General features: G+C 43.5%; 8 protein-coding genes across 8 annotated transcripts; 3 read left to right on the plus strand and 5 right to left on the minus strand.

Annotated features, from left to right (window-relative positions):
* Positions 1 to 161: 161 nt before the first annotated feature.
* Positions 162 to 679, minus strand: O0I10_001140 (uncharacterized protein; the record flags this gene model as incomplete). Its single annotated transcript, XM_058481238.1, has 2 exons — positions 162 to 518; positions 587 to 679. 2 exons carry the CDS (start codon positions 677 to 679, stop codon positions 162 to 164), a joined length of 450 nt encoding a protein of 149 aa, XP_058347876.1.
* A 1475-nt stretch (positions 680 to 2154) lies between these two features.
* On the plus strand, positions 2155 to 3130 carry O0I10_001141 (uncharacterized protein; the record flags this gene model as incomplete). The annotated part of the gene is made up of 3 exons (XM_058481239.1): positions 2155 to 2586; positions 2656 to 2780; positions 2839 to 3130. 3 exons carry the CDS (start codon positions 2155 to 2157, stop codon positions 3128 to 3130), a joined length of 849 nt encoding a protein of 282 aa, XP_058347877.1.
* A 549-nt stretch (positions 3131 to 3679) lies between these two features.
* O0I10_001142 (uncharacterized protein) lies at positions 3680 to 4536 on the plus strand (the record flags this gene model as incomplete). The annotated part of the gene is made up of 2 exons (XM_058481240.1): positions 3680 to 4088; positions 4139 to 4536. The coding sequence occupies 2 exons, from the start codon at positions 3680 to 3682 to the stop codon at positions 4534 to 4536; spliced, it is 807 nt and encodes a 268-aa protein (XP_058347878.1).
* Positions 4537 to 4669: 133 nt separating this feature from the next.
* On the minus strand, positions 4670 to 8898 carry O0I10_001143 (uncharacterized protein; the record flags this gene model as incomplete). The annotated part of the gene is made up of 13 exons (XM_058481241.1): positions 4670 to 5126; positions 5194 to 5456; positions 5515 to 5637; positions 5699 to 5772; positions 5834 to 6656; positions 6711 to 6806; positions 6868 to 7074; positions 7143 to 7550; positions 7614 to 7647; positions 7721 to 7839; positions 7908 to 8122; positions 8192 to 8768; positions 8830 to 8898. 13 exons carry the CDS (start codon positions 8896 to 8898, stop codon positions 4670 to 4672), a joined length of 3465 nt encoding a protein of 1154 aa, XP_058347879.1.
* Positions 8899 to 9172: 274 nt separating this feature from the next.
* Positions 9173 to 10768, minus strand: O0I10_001144 (uncharacterized protein; the record flags this gene model as incomplete). Its single annotated transcript, XM_058481242.1, has 4 exons — positions 9173 to 9379; positions 9452 to 9997; positions 10063 to 10659; positions 10745 to 10768. The coding sequence occupies 4 exons, from the start codon at positions 10766 to 10768 to the stop codon at positions 9173 to 9175; spliced, it is 1374 nt and encodes a 457-aa protein (XP_058347880.1).
* A 506-nt stretch (positions 10769 to 11274) lies between these two features.
* On the minus strand, positions 11275 to 12568 carry O0I10_001145 (glucosamine-6-phosphate isomerase 1; the record flags this gene model as incomplete). Its single annotated transcript, XM_058481243.1, has 6 exons — positions 11275 to 11336; positions 11417 to 11489; positions 11574 to 11699; positions 11788 to 11839; positions 11929 to 12451; positions 12520 to 12568. The coding sequence occupies 6 exons, from the start codon at positions 12566 to 12568 to the stop codon at positions 11275 to 11277; spliced, it is 885 nt and encodes a 294-aa protein (XP_058347881.1).
* Positions 12569 to 14042: 1474 nt separating this feature from the next.
* O0I10_001146 (uncharacterized protein) lies at positions 14043 to 15903 on the plus strand (the record flags this gene model as incomplete). Its single annotated transcript, XM_058481244.1, has 6 exons — positions 14043 to 14098; positions 14162 to 14266; positions 14328 to 14417; positions 14484 to 14931; positions 14999 to 15400; positions 15463 to 15903. 6 exons carry the CDS (start codon positions 14043 to 14045, stop codon positions 15901 to 15903), a joined length of 1542 nt encoding a protein of 513 aa, XP_058347882.1.
* A 60-nt stretch (positions 15904 to 15963) lies between these two features.
* O0I10_001147 (uncharacterized protein) lies at positions 15964 to 17761 on the minus strand (the record flags this gene model as incomplete). Its single annotated transcript, XM_058481245.1, has 6 exons — positions 15964 to 16543; positions 16631 to 16832; positions 16911 to 17003; positions 17080 to 17356; positions 17434 to 17521; positions 17592 to 17761. The coding sequence occupies 6 exons, from the start codon at positions 17759 to 17761 to the stop codon at positions 15964 to 15966; spliced, it is 1410 nt and encodes a 469-aa protein (XP_058347883.1).
* Between the last annotated feature and the right edge of the window lie 134 nt (positions 17762 to 17895).

A 17895-nucleotide genomic window follows, 5' to 3' on the forward strand; every position in this document is an offset into this window, starting at 1 on the left:
CCCTGTGGGTCGATCACGAGATAAAACGATGATCGTTGGCATCAACAACATGAAGAATCAAAGTATCATCCCATTTCCCAACTTTCTCTCCAATGATCAATGGCGTTTATTTTATGCTGTATGTATGTATGTATGTATGTATGTTCCTAATGTAGCAACTATTATTGTAATGTTATCAGATCCTTCTTGTGGCTTGCTTTTGTAAGGGCGCCATAAACCCCGGTTGCCGTTACAATGGTGGTATTCTCGGCCAACAGGCCTATCGTTTCTTCACTATGCTGTTGGCTGTTGCTGTATCCCATATCGACTTTGTCATTATTATCCAGATGGTCTTCGCATGCATTAAGAAAATAGTTTGTTAACATGAAGCAAAGCGTAATGACGGTAAAAAGGTATGCAAGTTTCCAATTCATCAGCAGTGGCAGGGTATCATAGATTTCTCCAAGGCGAGGTGGCTCTGAAGGGTAATCAGGGAAGGATGGCTGAGGATTTGTGGGTGATTCATTCAATAGAGTAGGCTATAAATGTCAAAAGAAGAGTAGTCTAGTAGCAGTTTATATACACACATGCCCCTTATAAGCATTACATTGTCATGGATTGTTGCTTGATTGGCACATGCTGGAACTGATAAAAGGGCAAGAATGGCAAATAGAATAAAAAAGACGTTGCGATTTGGCATGGAGATAACAGGAGGAGGAAAAGAAGACAATGCCCTGAAGATACCAGAATCTCAGCTATCATAAAGTTCGGGGTCTAATTTCAATACAGCATGATCGTGTCGATTCCGTGTCATGTGGACGTATCTTGGATACCGCGTTATCTCAAAAGCGCTCTTTATGTGTAGCTTTCTATTCCTCACGCAAGCAACCCAAATTGCCGGCATCTAACGTCGATCGCGACTCTCATGCACCCAACATGCAATGACATGGCAACCATGACAACAAAACAATGGCTACCATTCACCACTGGATCCACCAGCTTTCGCGTTTGTCTATTACTGCAAAAGGGCTTGTCTATAGCAAACACCAGCTTACATGAACACCCTTAACCACCCCCATTCTCTTTACTTTTGGAGCATGCATACCAGCAACCTTGTCTACACCAATCAAGGCGTCATTGTTCGAATCATCATTCGTCTTCTATGGCAAAAAGTTATCGTTTTGAGCTCATTGTCTACCAACCCACCTTTGTTACTCAAACCGATCTCCTGCCTCCTGCATTGGTATCTCGATTTAGTCGTGTAACCATAACTTCCATTTCAATTGTAAAAGCGAAATGTGCGCTTAGTTGAGCATCCAGTGCATATGACAATATCAATAAAGCATCATCACATACAACCAAATGATAATCCGCCAACAAAGCCAATTACTCTTGAGGATCTCATGCATGAAGTATGGAGGAGAATGGAGGTCTTTATTCAATGTGTTACTCCTTTCACTTTACAACACCACCAAAACACTATAGCCACCACTACTGCCGCTACCCTCATATCACAAAAGCTGGTAGGGTATAGGCTATGGGCTGCTTTTTGCTTTGCATCATACGCCAACATACGTAAAATACTGCTTCTATTTATGAAGATCGCACACATGTGGTCGCACCAGTGGCTACGTTTGTATTGTTGTGGGAATGGTGGGCGTTGAGAGGATTGTGTCGTGCATATGGCAAGAAAAACAAAAAGTTGGAAGTAGGAGCTATGCAAAAGTGAATGCATGCTGCGTGGGAAGATGATAAAAAGAAGGAGGGTGTGGGGATAAAAGAAAAGATTATGCTTTGCAGCAGTACTTTGATGGAAGGGAACGTGCGTGGGATGAATACTTTTGGTTGCTGCTGTCAAGGCAAATAGGAAAATCGAGGCACTATACAAGATGCACACTCTAGATAATAATAAACCCACGCACAGAGCAAGTATTATTGTATGGTTGTCATCGGATGCCGTGTCAATGTGATCTCGTCAGCAGGCGAACAATACTACGTAGTGGTAGTTGTTGCCACACGCTAGTGCGCAGCGTGTGGCACTACTTGCTCCGATGATCCCGATAGCTGGTTGAAGAAGAAGATACCACCAGCACGGGCCTCATGGTCGTTTTGTTGTTTTGTTTATAAATTTGGGTTGGTTGTGGTTTAGATGCGCGTGCTGTTGCTGAAACACAAATGTCAAGCAACGTGGTTCTGGGTAGCCACAAAGATCACCACTTGACGCCTTTCTTTCCTGTTCTTCTCAGTTTCCATTTGATTTTTGCACCCGTACTGCGCCCAGACCACTACACCATGTTGTATGCTACACCATCCCAACCCAAGCAACAAAGCGATCCTCATCAACCTACTAACAATCAACCACTGCAACAACGGCTTCGTCAACGTTACCACTGTGAGTGGTCAGATTGTGGAAAATCCTTTGTTAGGCGATCCGACCTTGCAAGGCATCAACGTATCCATACGGGTGAACGACCTTTTCGTTGCGATTGGCCCGGATGCAATAAGCAGTTTATTCAACGTTCTGCTAAAACCGTGCACAGACGTACGCATACCGGTGAACGGCCACACGTGTGCGAATTGCCATCATGTCAACGTTCTTTTAGTGATGTAAGGGGGGGAACGATAAAAGATAAAGATAAAAATATCACTTGTATTCATCTTTTTGGATATTGTTAGTCGTCCTCATTGGCACGACATCGGCGTATCCATAGCGGGTTTCGGCCATATCATTGCCGCATGTGTGAAAAATCATTCACTCGCAAGACCACATTGTCTCGACATGAAAAATACCACATTGAATGGTAATGTAGTATCATCATGACGCATGCCTTTATGTATTGATCAGCCTTTTATACGTAGGACTGATGAGACAACGCATCCCCACAACCACCACCAACAGGTGCCTGATGTAATAACAAATACAGTAACAGCAGCAACAACAACCACAGAACATGAGCCAACCATGGCAATGTCCTTTATACCGCCATACCATCCATTTGTGTATCAGCCATTACCATCACCCACATCACCGACAACATCAACGCAGATGTCATCATCATCATCATCATCATCATTTGCCACAAATATGGCAGTGCCTCCTCTTCAACGCCGGTCCGCTTTTACGCCCGTCATCCCCGCTTGCACACGATAGGGTTACCAACAAGAAAGAAAACTTTAATTCCCATAGTGTCGCTCTTTTTCTTTGGATCACTTTTTTTTCTTTGTGAATTGTTGCTCATGACATTCGACTTTTTGCCATCAGCTGTTCGTATACAAACGACGCCTGGCAAAGGTCGAGAGTTTATTGCCACCAAACCTATTTCAGCCGACGAGTCTCTTTTTCGTGTATAGTCATCCTTCCATGCTATTGTATACAGTAAATTCTCTCCCCCACCCCATGCACACACACACACTCAGATATATATAGGCTCTTTTTATTCATTGTATCTATGCTTTCTTTTCTTTCTTTCTTTTGTTTTTGAATCATGGTAAATAGGTATACCCATATGCAGTAGGCAAGTGTCATTCATTCTTATGAGGGGGAAGAAAAGGTATTTGCCAACAATGAAACTGATGATGGATGGAACACTATGTTGCATGTCTGTGGGGGGCCGAAAACAACTACATAGGTATCTTTGAGAGCTTCCGTAAACGAGTATGCGCCTATTGCTCTTGTCCACACCCAACACGTTCGTTCTCGATGCACTGCAAGGCATGTGACCAGGTCTATTTCTGCAGCAATGCATGTGCCGATGCATATTTACCACATCACCAAAACGCTTGGATTTGTACAGCCTTGCGCAAACTCGCCTCGCTCAAAAAAGTTGGAAGACATGAAAGAAGCATTGCACAGCTCGTTTTACTTGTACATTGGCAGCGTTCTTGTGAATTGTCGCCTTTCGATACCAACCACGACCAAGTCGATGCACTCGAATCACACTACCTTGACTGGGATGAGAGTCTCAAGGAGGATTATCGCCGTGTGTTGACATTTCTCGAATCCCAATTACCTGATCAATCATCCTTGGATATCATGCACCTTGTCTCACGTATTGAATCCAATGGATTTGGTGTCCATATCTTGAACAAAAAAGAGCCTGTGGGTCGAGGTAAGATAGGTGATTCGTATGTGAGATAAGGGCTAATGTATTTTATGCAGCTTTATTTCCTGTGGTATCCCTTTTTAACCACGACTGCGATTGCAATTGCGAAGCTGAACAACTTTTACACAATGATGGAATAGAGGATGAAATGCAAAAGCACACCATTGAGAACCCCGACGATGGCACCGTCAGCGTATCCATGGTCTACCCAGATGTGTTTACTCGGCCACGTGGAATGTATCGTGTCATGGAAATACGAACTTTGCGCCCTGCTGAAGCTGATACACCACTCACCATTTCATACGTTGACACCAGTCTGCCTGTCGCCGCTCGTCGCAAAAAGCTCCTCGAAGATTACTTTTTCCAATGCACGTGCACACGATGTGAATCAGAATTATTACTTGGTAGCAACAGCAAGAAATCATCTAAAAAGAAAACGAAGAATAAAAAGTGATGTTGTAAAGCTAGTTTATTATAGATCAGCTTCATGATGATGAGGATCTATTTGTATGGTACAGGAATCAAATGGTTGTATCAAATTGTAGATGGGGGGTAGTTTCTTTACAGGAGTTGAGTCTTTCTTTTTTTTACTGGGATGCAGGATTGTTGTTGTTGTTGTTGTTCGTCGTGGTGGGGCCTTGCATAGGAGATGATGCTGATGGTGGTGCTGGAGAGGTTGCTGGTGTGGATGCGGAAGAGGAGGAGGGAGGTAGTTGTTGCCCATTACCACCTGCAGCAGCAGCAGCTACAGCAGCAGCAGCCGTTGCATGGCTAGCATTGTTATTGACGATATGGAACATGGGGCAGTTTTTGTTTGTCTTCATATGGCCAAGTTGTCCACAATTGCCACAACGTCGCATAGCACCTTCTCGTTTGCCACGAATCAAACCAAGCACAGGATTCTCAGCCAATGCGGCTTGCTTAGCCAATTGTCGTTGTCGTCGTCGTTCAGCATTGCGTTTGAGCTTAGCCAAGCGTTCTTGTAAACGTTTCTTCATCCGTTCGTTCTTTTCAGCATCATCCGTGGGTCGTAGAGCTTCCACGCTACATTAAAAAGATATACAGGTAAGCTTATCTATACCACCAACAAGTGACTTTTTGATATCCTTACCTTGTTGCTTCCTCCTCAATCATCTGGCGTTGGCGAAGATATGATTTGATCACCACAGGATCTCGAACCACTTCCTCTTGCCATGCTTTTTCTCCGTTAGGCTGTCGAATCAATCGGCGAATCACAAGGTGCTTGTTGGGATTGTTGTTGACATGGTAACTTGTTCGTGAGCCAACGCTGCCTGTTACCGAGATATCATCATCATCTGCTGCTTCTGATTGTGCTCGCTCGAAACGTCGGCCATAAGGTGCAGGAGATGCAGGCTGTAAATAAAACCATCATTAGCTATCTAATATCACTACTTCTATTTCATACACTTACCATTGGGCTTCCAACATGAGATAATGATTCACCTTCATTGTCATCGTCAGTTTCCTTATCAGATAATTCAGGCTCCTCTTTGGATGTAAGCGCATCAAATTGTGCTTTCCAAATGCGTGCAATCTTTGATAACCACGTATCAGTAACAGAGTCATCCTTCCTCTTTATCATATATCCACAATACCTCTTCTCTGTAAATTTGTTGTTGTTCAGCAACATTGTACCGGTGAGCACTCTTGGGTCGAGCTTCAATTTGAGCTATAATAGTAATTCCATATTAGCATCCCTCCCTTCAAGATAATTATGATTATCAACTTACCAAGTTTCTCTTCAGCTGATTCACCAGCACGTAAAAAGATATCCTTCATTGAAACACGAATAAAGCTGAAACCTTCACCACGACCTGTCGGATCACCAGCACCATAGAGCTTAAGCATGGCTTTGCCCTGACTGGCATTGATAAAGTTGCGTGTGGCAAACCAAGGTGCGAGTTGCTGCTCCAACTCGAGTTTTGAATCACCTTCGCCGACTTCTTCATCATCACCCACGTCGCCATAACCCAAATCTTGCAAGTGACGTTCACCCACGAGCATGCTCTCGTGCAAGCACACCATTTCAGGGGTCACCATTTTGCGTAAATCTTCTTCAGAGGGTGGATCACCATTACCACGCACTTTCCAATAGCCACCACCACCATCCTTGCTTCGTCGATGTAATTCAAGGAACTCTTTGAGTCGCTGGCGAATTTGCAAAGTTGTGTACTCGGGGAATCGTGCTGCCAGCTTGTTCATTTTGAGTCGCTGCAGTGGGTTCTTTTTGATCATGCGATAGGCGATCACTTGCAAACGGTTCTTGATCGTGGTGGTCACCTTACGTGAATGAGGTCCAGGCACTTCTTGTACAGGATATGTTTGGCCCACGAGAAATACAGCTGGAATCTCACGGATGTAGTAACGAGTGTGGCCCTTATAGGTGCTGCGGACAAATAGGAAATCGGTATGCTTAACATCGTGGCGGAAAAGTGGCGCACGGATCAAGTTGTTGTATAACACGGGTATCGTTTGACCAGGCTCCACATTGCCGAAATTCATAAAGGGAGATGTATCACCAATATCAAGCACAAAAGGTTCACCAATATCAGACTACATACAACAATGAGCAATGTGCACATTTATATATCATGATGATGAACTTACCGTTGGAACATGGTCATCCTTTGGATCGTTTTTGCGATAATAATTGATGATCAACGTGCCCATGCCTGCATTGGATATGATGGGAGGATGTTGTTCCTAAAGACCAAGGTGTATCAATATACATGGATGGCTCATATCTCTTTTTCCATCTACTTACTGAGAATTCAAGCAACACAAATGGAGCAGTGTCCTTGAGAGATAAATCCTTGGTGGTTCGCATGGCATCCACATATCCTCTTTTCTTATCCTTCTTTTTCTTCTTGCAGACTTTGACGCGAGAGAACGTGATATCTGAATTGAGAGGCACTGGGAATAAAGGTCGATGGAAGGAACGAAGCTCTGGTTTTGAAAGTCGAATCTTATACTATAGACAATGACAATGTTAATTACTCTTTGTCATACCATCCATGCAACATCAAGTATTTTACTAACCAGAACAGGATGTAATTTGAGAGCCGGCAATGCATGCTGCACCACGAGTTCACCAAGTGTTTGTCGTACACGTACAAGACGACCCGTATAATGGGATTCGTAGAATTTGTCATTGGACAAGTTGAAACGGCTGATGGGTAGCTTATTTTGAGGTTCATCGGTGCTGACAATCATAGGAATCTTGGGCAAAGGCTTTGGTAATGGCTTCCTTCCCTTCTTGACTTGTTTGGCTTCGACCACACGTGCCTTTTCAGTCTCTATCTTCTCCATGTCAAACAGCATGTTGGGGTCATTCAAATCAAGGCTGATCTTCATGTATGCTGGATTCGGCTTGGGTCGGTCCCATATAATCGCATCGAGCCATTCACCATCCGATAACTGCTGATTGATATGCTTGGATACAACGGACTACCATTTCATTGTTGATTAGCCTTTACCCATCAAGATTTCAAAGAGACATCAATTACTCACCTCAGACGACGTTGAAGGTCCATCCACTGATTCCCTATACTCAAATTCATCAGCCTCTTCATTTCACTCACTCACTCACACTCCCTCTTTTTACTCCTCGATCTTACCAATTCATATCATCCTCGTCGCTATCCCCCCAATGGATATGATCTTCCCATCTTTCCAACATGATTGAATGATACAATTTATTGTTCTCGATATCTTGTGGTGGTCTTTCTGTGATCGACTGTTGAATAACTCAAAAAGTCAGCAACCTTCATTCATCAAAACACACACATCTCTTCATTTGCTCACCATCTCTTCTCCTTCATCCGATTCATCCGAGCTTTCAACATCGCTTTCGCCAAGGGGTTGTGAATCATCGAGCGACATGATCTCCAATTTCCTTCGTTTGGCAGCTGCTTTGCCCTGATCCCAAGATCTCTTTTTGTGTCGGTCTTTGATAGGTCGAGTAAAGAGCGTTTGCTGATCACGTTCTACTTCGTATTCGTATCCGTCACCAAATATCACTAATGTCATGCTTTAGTATGTGTGTATATAATATCATCCCATATCCCCTTCCTTCCTTCCTTACTTACCTCGCTTATTTTGTTGCAATCGAGATGTCGCCTTTAACTTGGTCATGAACAATTCGGAGAACTTTAGCACTTTGTCCTTTTCAAATGCTGGGAACAATTCTTTGATATCCACTTGTTTCGTTGCTGATACAGGAGCGGTCGCTGATGATTGTGGGAGCATCATCGAGAATTGTGTTGTTGTTGGCAAGAGATCATCCAAGACCTCTGATTTGACTGACACGTAGGGTTGTTGTTGCTGTTGTTGCTTATACTCGTCTTCGTCCTCTTCGTCATAGTCATCGTTGACAGCTCGTAGTCGTGACGTTGACTTGGAAACAATGTTCATACCACGTTCATAATATTTGTCTGAAAAGAGCTGATCGTCAGGTACAGCTTCGTTAAAGTCTGAATAGTCGACAGCATCGCTTGCATGCAGAGTGGGTTGCTGTTGTTGCTGTTGGATGGCTGAAGATTCGTCTGCTTCGTCGTCGTATTGATCATCGTCACCACCTTTTACTGTTGCAATGCCAAACGTCTCTGCGTTGAAAATTTTGGACATGAACTTGGAATCGACATGCTGCAGTGACTCTCGCAACTCCTGTAAAAAGAACATAGGTTAGTATACCTTCACAATGAGAGAGATCAAGTCAATGCTATACCTCATCGAGATCGTTATCTAGCCGTCCTTGTTCGTCAACATTTCCAAACAAATAGCCAGCAAAAGACATTTTGGTGGGTGGGGGGGTTGTGTGGAAGCGGGACCAAGAAGTGAAAGAAAGAGAGAGAGAGGGAGCTGAGAAAGGGAAATGAGAGAACGCCCAGCTTGGAATTTTGACACCTCCCGAATGGCGCAGCGACCACATTAGCGCATGAAACAGATCCTGCTACTTTATGAGAAACAAGAGAAACCATTCATTCACATGATTCATAATAAAGGGCATCTTTTTGTTTATAACCAATGGTGATGATAATCGATTTAATGGGACATTCATAAAGATACAATCATCCTTTGCTTCTCATATTATTACGATGATACAACAATATCCAATCACGGACGTGTAAACTTATTCCTAACAGCTGCTTTGCACTCCACTTGCGGAAAAGAACGCTGTCTTCAATAGGTTTGGAAAGGTAATTTACCATCAACTGGGCAACTTGTTTCAATTCGATGACTTGAGCGTATCCGGAAATGTCAATGAATTCCTTGGTCTATCATTATCATCAATGGTAATGAGCGATAGGCATGAAATCCCACACCACCACCACCACACATCTTCATACCCAAAGAGGACTTTTTCTTGCAATGGAACGGGACAAGTAAACAGCAGCAGCACCGATCTTGGATGGCAGAATGTAGAGGAAATGATGATCAACACAAGAGATCTCGATAAGGTACTGGGCAATGGCGGATGTGATTCGATCGCAGGGTTGATCCTTGATAATGCGTCGCCAGAATTGTAATGGATTTGGATAAGCGAGATTGTAATCGATGACCTCCAGTATATAACGTTCAGCTACATGCACCTCTCTTTCTGTATAATCATGGCCAGCAAAGTCAACAAGTTGGGCAACACAAGGGGTCAAGCCTTCTTCATACTTGCATCCAATAACAAGAGACGTGATAATGACCAACGACAAGTCATCCCTCGGAACCGGTTGCCGTGATAGAAATCGATCCGCAATGTTGATTGACAAGTAAAGTGTCTCGGGTCGTAAACGAAATCGTGAGTGCAAGGCGATCATCCAATTCATAAGTATGCTCCGAGTATCCCAATCAAAGCCTTTTTCATGGTAGCTTGCATAATCTTGCTCTGGTAGTATCTTCAGCTAGATGATGACATGATGATTAGTAAGACCATAACATCCTTACTCTTTCCCTCCCCTCAAAGTACCTCGATCTCTCGTAAATGTTGATAAATCTCATGCTCGTATTCTACCACGGATGGTGCATTGACCCACCCCATTTGATTTTTTGCACATGCAAATGGCTCCTTTGGACGATGATGATGATGCTGTTTGTTATTGTTGTAATCGAATATTTGCCGTGGTGGAACTCCTTTCTCATACAGCCTCGTTCGTGAGCGGGTCTCAATTGTTGATAATGACCAATTTTGTCTTTTGCTTGTAGACGATGATGATAATGGGCGTAAATACTCTGGAAGCTGAATAGGAAGCACAGGAAAAGGGGAAAGCTGTTCCAACCGTCGACGTTTATGTGGTATGTTGGAGGATAGATCATCAACATCAAGAGGAAGAGGTGCCGCTGCTGCTGTTGTATCAGTGGATATCGAACGGTGCTTATGCTTGGGCTGTGCTTTTTGCTGGATGTTGCTCGTATCGTCTAACGCAGGCCGCAAAGTAAAAGATGCCTTGCTTCCTTTGTAATTGAGACGTGTGGCAGTAGCAACCATCGACGCTCCTCCCTCAAATGGACCATTTTCATCAACGGCGGTAGTAGTGGTGGTAGTCGAGTGGCTGTGGTCTGCGATCTATACAATGCAAAAGCAGAATCTGCAATCAACACATGTCAATTGCAACGAGCACTTGGGGGGACACGTGTTAAGATATAACAACCTTGGAACGAAAACTGTAGTCCATAAAGAGATAGGAAGAAGGATCACAGGATGATATTGAATGAAAGGAAGAAGTGCATGAAAGATCCCCCGCACGTGAATGTACACAATAAACCAAGCATTGGTGCCTGCTTGTAAATGTTCTAGTGAATGAATGACCCGATCATGTGCCATTTGATCTGCTACTATCATGCAAGATATGGGTCGCTGATGTAATTCATCTCTTGTCATCATATGAGCAATCATCCCACTCCTTGGTCACACCTTATTATTATAACGTCAATACGTTACACGACCTGATCGAGCTACTCCATTGCGGAGAAATCGATTACATACACTGTACAATGAAATCCATAGATTACTTTACAAGAGAAGTTGATAATGAAGGCTTTAATGATGATATACACATACTAAAGGAATGAGATGCAAAGAAATAAACAAAAGTATAAAGGTGAGTGCGTGTGTGTTTGTGTTTGTGTGTGAAAGTATGATAAGAATTAGGTGCGAATGGAGGTGGGGGAGATACCCTTTTTACTCAAAGGGAGTCTTAGGGTGCTCAGCGGAAGTTGGGCTACGCAATTGCTTCACGCCACCTAATAACAAGGATCCCATATTAATCATCATGTTTATACTTATGATCCTTCAACCAGCCAAGTATGGACAATGGACTTACCCTGAAGACCAAGGTTCTCGGCACCAATGAGGGAGTGGTGTACGTGTTCAATAGACTTGAAGTATTTGACGGTCTATGAAAAAGAAGATGGATGATGATGATGGGGTAAGTGATCCTGTGAGGAAAAAAATTTTCCAGGGTTTTTTGCTTGTGTTACCTTGACATGTAATTCAAGGGTCGCGTCCTCGTCGCACACGATGAGACCCTTTGGATGCATCTGCACAGCAGAGACGGTCCACATGTGGTTGACGCCTTCTTCAATACACTTGGAGAGAGCAATTGACTAAAGGACATGGGGTTGTTGTTAATGTTTACGTCATTTTGGAAAAAAAGCGAGTGTGTGTATGTGTGTGTGTGTATGGTGACTTTACCTTATGAGCACCAGTGATGATGATGCACACCTCACGAGCATCCATGACCGTTCTACGCAGAAAAAAAAGACGATGACTATGAGTCTCTCTCTGTCGCTCCGAGCAAAAATTCTTACTCCACACTTTTTTTCCCAAACTTACGCAACACCGACAGTGAGAGCCAACTTGGGCACCTTGCTGATATCACCATCAAAGAAACGAGCATTGGCAAGGATGGTTTCATAGGCCAAAGTCTTGACACGTGTGCGAGAAGTAAGAGATGAACCAGGTTCGTTAAAGGCAATGTGACCATCAGGACCAATACCACCCAAAAAGAGCTCGATACCGCCCACACGAGCAATCTCGGCTTCATAACGCTTGCATTCTTCGTCCAAATCCTCAGCATTGCCATCCAAAATGTGAACATTCTCGGGCTTGATATCGACATGGCTGAAGAGGTGGGTCCACATGAAAGAATGGTATGATTCAGGATGATCACGAGGAAGACCAACGTATTCATCCATGTTGAAGGTCACCACATGCTTGAAGCTGATTTCACCAGCCTTGTAAAGCTCAACAAGCTTCTTGTAAGTACCAATGGGAGAAGAACCAGTAGGAAGACCAAGGACAAAAGGACGTTCGGCAGTAGGCTTGTATTGACGAATACGCTCCTTGGTGTAGTTGGCTTTTGTTAAAAAGAAAAAGATGGGTTAAGATATGATAGAAACAACAACATGCAATGTGGGAGCTTACCAATGTAGGAAGAGACTTCCTCATAATCTTCACGGATGATCAATCTCATGGTTGTGTGATTTGTTTGTTTGGGTATGGAAAAGTGTAAAGTAAAAGAGAAACCGGTAAAGAGACGTGAGAGGAGATAAGGCGCTTATATAAGGGTAGGGCTAGCAAAATGGAAAGTCCCTTGGAAACCAGCCAGGTGCCCGTCATCTCATCACACCCTGTGATGATTACCTAACTGGGCCCTGATACAGCTGAAACCCGTGTCACTTGTTTCCCCATCCATACTCAGATATCACCCTCATTGGTGATTACATAACTTTTGTCTGGGACCCTGGAGACCTGACTCATCTTTGGTGCTGTCCCTTTCTTCGTTTTCAGCCTGCCATTCACCGCACGCACATCTTTAGCTGCATCTCATCTTCTCCGCAATGTACACACACACACACACTTTACCACCGCCAAAAGAAACACCACAAAGTTCCAAAACCAGATCCTGTTTAGCCGGTGCTGGTGGTGGTGGTGGTGTGAAAAATAGGGTCCTGTACTCCCTCCCTCACACTCTCACTCTCTCACTTTTTTTTTCCCTCACCCCATCAAACCAATCCCTGCATGCGTGTGTGTGCCACTGAAATTTACACAAACATACATGATTGTACAAGAGTGCATTACAACTGTTTTCACCTCATGAAATCGTATCGGGGTGTTACACGCTATCACTATACAAGGAAAAGTAGGGCCCAAAGGGTCGACTGATGCGGACCTCAAAGCAATATGGCCCCGCCAAGACGACAGGTTTTTTTGTTTTAGCTTCTTGGATGACGAAAGAACCGCCAAAAAGCGGCAAGTCGATTACGTTGGCAAACACAACATCATCCCCAAACCTTTTCTTTCATCATCTTTATACTTTAGGGTCATGATTTCTAATGCAATACGTGTCCTTACAAGAACGAGCAATAATAAACTTTCCATGATCACACGGCAACAGTAGTAGTGATGGCAAGGAACTCCATACAACTCTAATTTAATGCTATTCCAGCTCATTACTATTATAAAAGTAACCACGATTCCACCCTTAGCAAGCAGGAGAGGACGCAGTTGTATACACAGCGGCATTGTCGACTTATTTATGAGACCGCAATACGATTAGCCGTTTCCTCTCCGAGATTCAGGTATGACGAAATGGGCGTGTGTTATGTGTGTGTGTGTGTGTACGCTAAAATACAACGTGGGCTATCACCATTCATCATTGGTGTACCATGAGATCGGATGTGATAAGCCGTGTTGTTATCATAGTCATGCATCCTAATCCTCATCACCATCTCCACCACCATTCTCACTATATATCACTTTTTATCCATATTGTTCCATGATGATATATGATCCTTCATTTTCTCTTTTGTGATGATGGTTTGACATGTGAATGTAAACTAGCTTTCCGTTTTTGGTACTTGGGTTTCAGCGGGGCTTGGGGCTTCCCATCAGGATTATGCACCACATGCTGCTGCTGCTCTTTCAACATACACAACAACACGACCATGATTCCAATCTCTATACCAATCCTTGACCGCCTTACATTTCGCGACTATCAGAGGTATCACGTCTCTTCTTCGTTGAACAGCAATCGGTTCCCATGACTAACCTGGAGTCCATTCAGTCTGATATTTGCAGTCCTCTTTTTCGGCTTTGAAAGCCTTGTGCGCATCATTGTCACCATTCTGCCGTCCTTCATAATCCGAAGCATCGATGTGTTTATTGCAAGGTAGGTCTTGACGCGTTTCATACAAGCAGAGAATAGGTATATCTAATAGTGATGGATATAGTGCATTCCCATGGTTGTCAAAACTTGAAAGTGAGCCTCACGTGAGTCCTCTTGAGAAGGCCGAGTCTTTTGATGAAATGATGCGGTTTTGGTAAGGATCACCATGCATGAAGAGGATACATGCAAGCTTACTTTTTGTGTGTGTGTTCCTGCATAGGAAACGATACAATTTTGAGCAGCACGTGGTACGAACATTGGATGACTATCTATTGTGTGTGCATCGTATCCCATCCATCAAGTCTACGGATCGCTCTTTACCGCCTGTGGGAAAAATGATCGAGAGCAAAGCCCATCGTATCCAAGTCATTGACAATCTCGAATACTTTGATGAACACTTTCCTCGTGTGAACAACAACAACAGCATTCGACCCGTCGTCCTATTGTATCATGGTTTCTTAATGTCGTCTGAAGTCTGGATTTGTAATGTGGATGAGCATCGCAACTTGCCGTTTATCTTGGCTGAACGTGGATATGATGTATGGTTGGGCAACGCACGTGGCAACAAGTATAGCCAAAATCATCTATGGAGGAATCCACGCCACCAGAGCTTTTGGGAGTTCTCAATGAACGAGTATGCGATGCGTGATTTGCCGGATGTTGTGGATGTAAGTCCTACAAGGAGAAGGTGATAGAATGATTTCCCCCGCCCGCCCCTAACAATTGATGCTATAGTATATCTTAGAGATCACGGGTGCACCCAATTTGACGTACATTGGCTTTTCACAAGGCACAGCACAGGCCTTTTCAGCATTATCCATCAATCCTTCCTTGAACCGCAAGGTCAATTTGTTCATTGCCATGGCACCCGCTACAACGCCTAAAGGATTGCACCATCCTTTGATCGATGCATTTGTCAAGGCCACCCCTTCAGTCATTTATTTACTTTTTGGTCGCAAGACGCCACTCAAATTGGCCCTCTTTTGGCAACGTGTCATTTCACCACCCATGTTTGTCAAGGTCATTGATAGCAGTGTGGGTTTTCTCTTTGGATGGACCGGTCGCAACATGACAGCCGAACAAAAGCTCGTGAGCTATCAACATCTATACAGCTTAACCAGTGTCAAATCGCTTGTGGTAAGTGAAAGGCGTGAAAGTGATGGGATTTTATATACCGTCAAGCTAATTCATGTGTATAGCATTGGTTCCAAATCATTCGAACGGGCCGTTTCCAAATGTTTGATGAGTTACCAAGCCGTCTACCCTACCATACTTCGAATGCTGTCATGGATCACGTGCCTCCTCGTTTCCCTACCAAGCAAATCAAGACACCTATTGCTATCTTTTATGGTGGATCCGATTCATTGGTGGACTTTAGTGTCTTGGCAGCTGATTTACCTTCACCTTTGGCGTATGTCAAGGCTATTGAGAGATGGGAGCATTTGGACTTTTTATGGGCCGAAGAGATTGAAAACGTCGTCTATCCCGATATCTTGAAATTGCTCAATCACTTCAACCCACTCACCAAAGAGGTCAACAACAACAACGACGCAACCGTTGCCGGTCCTGGAGTAGTTGATATGGAACCTAGCCAAAGTAATACAACGAGTGATCGTAGTGATGTTAAGCAAACAGCATAACAAATATACGTCGTAAACCGATTTATCTTTATTGAAACGGATGATGAGGAGGAGGTTGGATTAAAAATAGTTGTTATGATGGTGATTCGGATGAGGGACAGGTCCAGCTGCACGATACCCAGGAGAAGGTGATGAAATAGTGGTTGTTGTATAAGAGTATGGAGTTGAAGGTGTTAATGTAGTAGATGGAGGAGTGTAAGGAGACGACATGACAGGTGTAGGAGGAGCAGGAGAGGCGGTAGTAGGTGGCCATTGTTGGCGATGTGGTGGCTGATAAGGCGATGATGATGGGTATTGCTGCATTTCGTAATAGGGTTCGTCGTTATAATATGAATGGGGTTGATGTTGGTGATGAAACGAAGGTGATGAATAATTGTTGTAGTACGAAGCTGGTTCATACACTGGTTCTGGTGGTGGCGCTATTTCAAGCTTAACATCGCCTCGATATGGCTCAGCCGCTGCTGTCTTTAATGGCCGAGTATCATCATACATAGTAGAATGATCTTCTTCGGCTGTTGACAAGAGCTGAAAGTCATCGGTATCTTTGGCCCCTTTTCGCATCTTTTTGGCTGCCTTGGCTGCACGTTTTTCTTGTTCTCGTAACCGTTTTCGTCGTTGCTTTTCTAGGATTTCAGTGATCCTAAAAAGACAAAGAGAGTTATAAACGATTCATTTCGCCAAATATAGTACAACAACACAATCAAAATTAGGAGATCTTTCAACTCACCTTTTATCAATCTTATGGCAACAATACTCTTTGAGGTTGCCTTGGATCTGACAAAACACCGGGATATACAAGATACATGCCAAGAAGAGTTCGATCATTGACAAAGCCCAAATCAAGCATGTAAAACCCATCAAAATTAAAGCAACACGCTGTTGCCAGTCCTTTCCATATGCGTCCCAATCATCATCGATATGGAAACTACCTATTAACCACCAAGATCAGGTGCTTTGTTAGCCAAAGAGATTGTGTCATACGTCACATTTATCATCATCCACCATACCATTCACGGTCCAAGCGGACTTGAGCAATGCAGCCACAGTGAATGCGGCAATGATCTGACGTGGGCTTTGTGCAAACAATAGCTTCTTCCATCCTGCATTGATTTTGTGTCGTAAGTATGATGATGATGATCCCCTTGCTCTAGGCTGCCCCTTTTTTCTTGATAGTACCTTTAAGTGTGTAAAAGACAAAGAAAGCGACTGAATCACTTGATTTTCGCGAGCTGTTGATTTTACGAAACAAACAAAATCGACCAAAGTTTTTGACAGAGTGGTAGCGGTATGCCATAACGTTGGTCACGGAGAGCGATATATACTGTGATTTGAGGATCTTTCGAAACTTGAAGAAATCCCATGCAAGCAAAAGGAATGATAAGGCGATACATGCAACGTAGATCCATTTGCTGATATAAAGGGGGATTTTCGGTTCGACTGATAATGACCATTGCTGGTGTTATAGAAGGTCATTGTAGAATGAGTTATCGTTGTTCGTTCCCCTTTTTTCTTGTACGGGTATTCACTCACGTCAAATGCAAGGAGAATTACGGCCGTCCATATATCAGCGATATAGGTTGCTACTGAAACGATGATCGAACAAAAGAGGATCAGATACCTGTTTGGGTTTAACGCAATACGCATGAATTTATTGTAGCTTCATTTTTCGCTTTCATTTTCTCACTCACCTCAACCCATTATAGCATGAACCCCTACGAAATTCATCAACGTCGATGTAATCCCACTTGTGATCTTGGACAAGTTCTCGCTTCCATTTAGGTCCTGTTTGTGCTTGGATGAATTGTTGCGCTCGTTGTTGAATGATCCTACTGGTCCGGTTGGCCTTATTGCCTGCCATTATAATTGTATGAAAGGAATGTGAGGGGGTATTGGGGAGATGTAACAAGTGAAAAAGCAAAAGAGAGGGGAAAGAAAAGAAAAGCAAATAGAGAATAAGGTGTAGAAGGCTAATATTGCTGTGGCACGTTGGTG

Source organism: Lichtheimia ornata, assembly GCF_029851405.1.
Source record: "Lichtheimia ornata isolate CBS 291.66 chromosome Unknown scaffold00003, whole genome shotgun sequence".
Classification (NCBI taxonomy): domain Eukaryota; kingdom Fungi; phylum Mucoromycota; class Mucoromycetes; order Mucorales; family Lichtheimiaceae; genus Lichtheimia; species Lichtheimia ornata.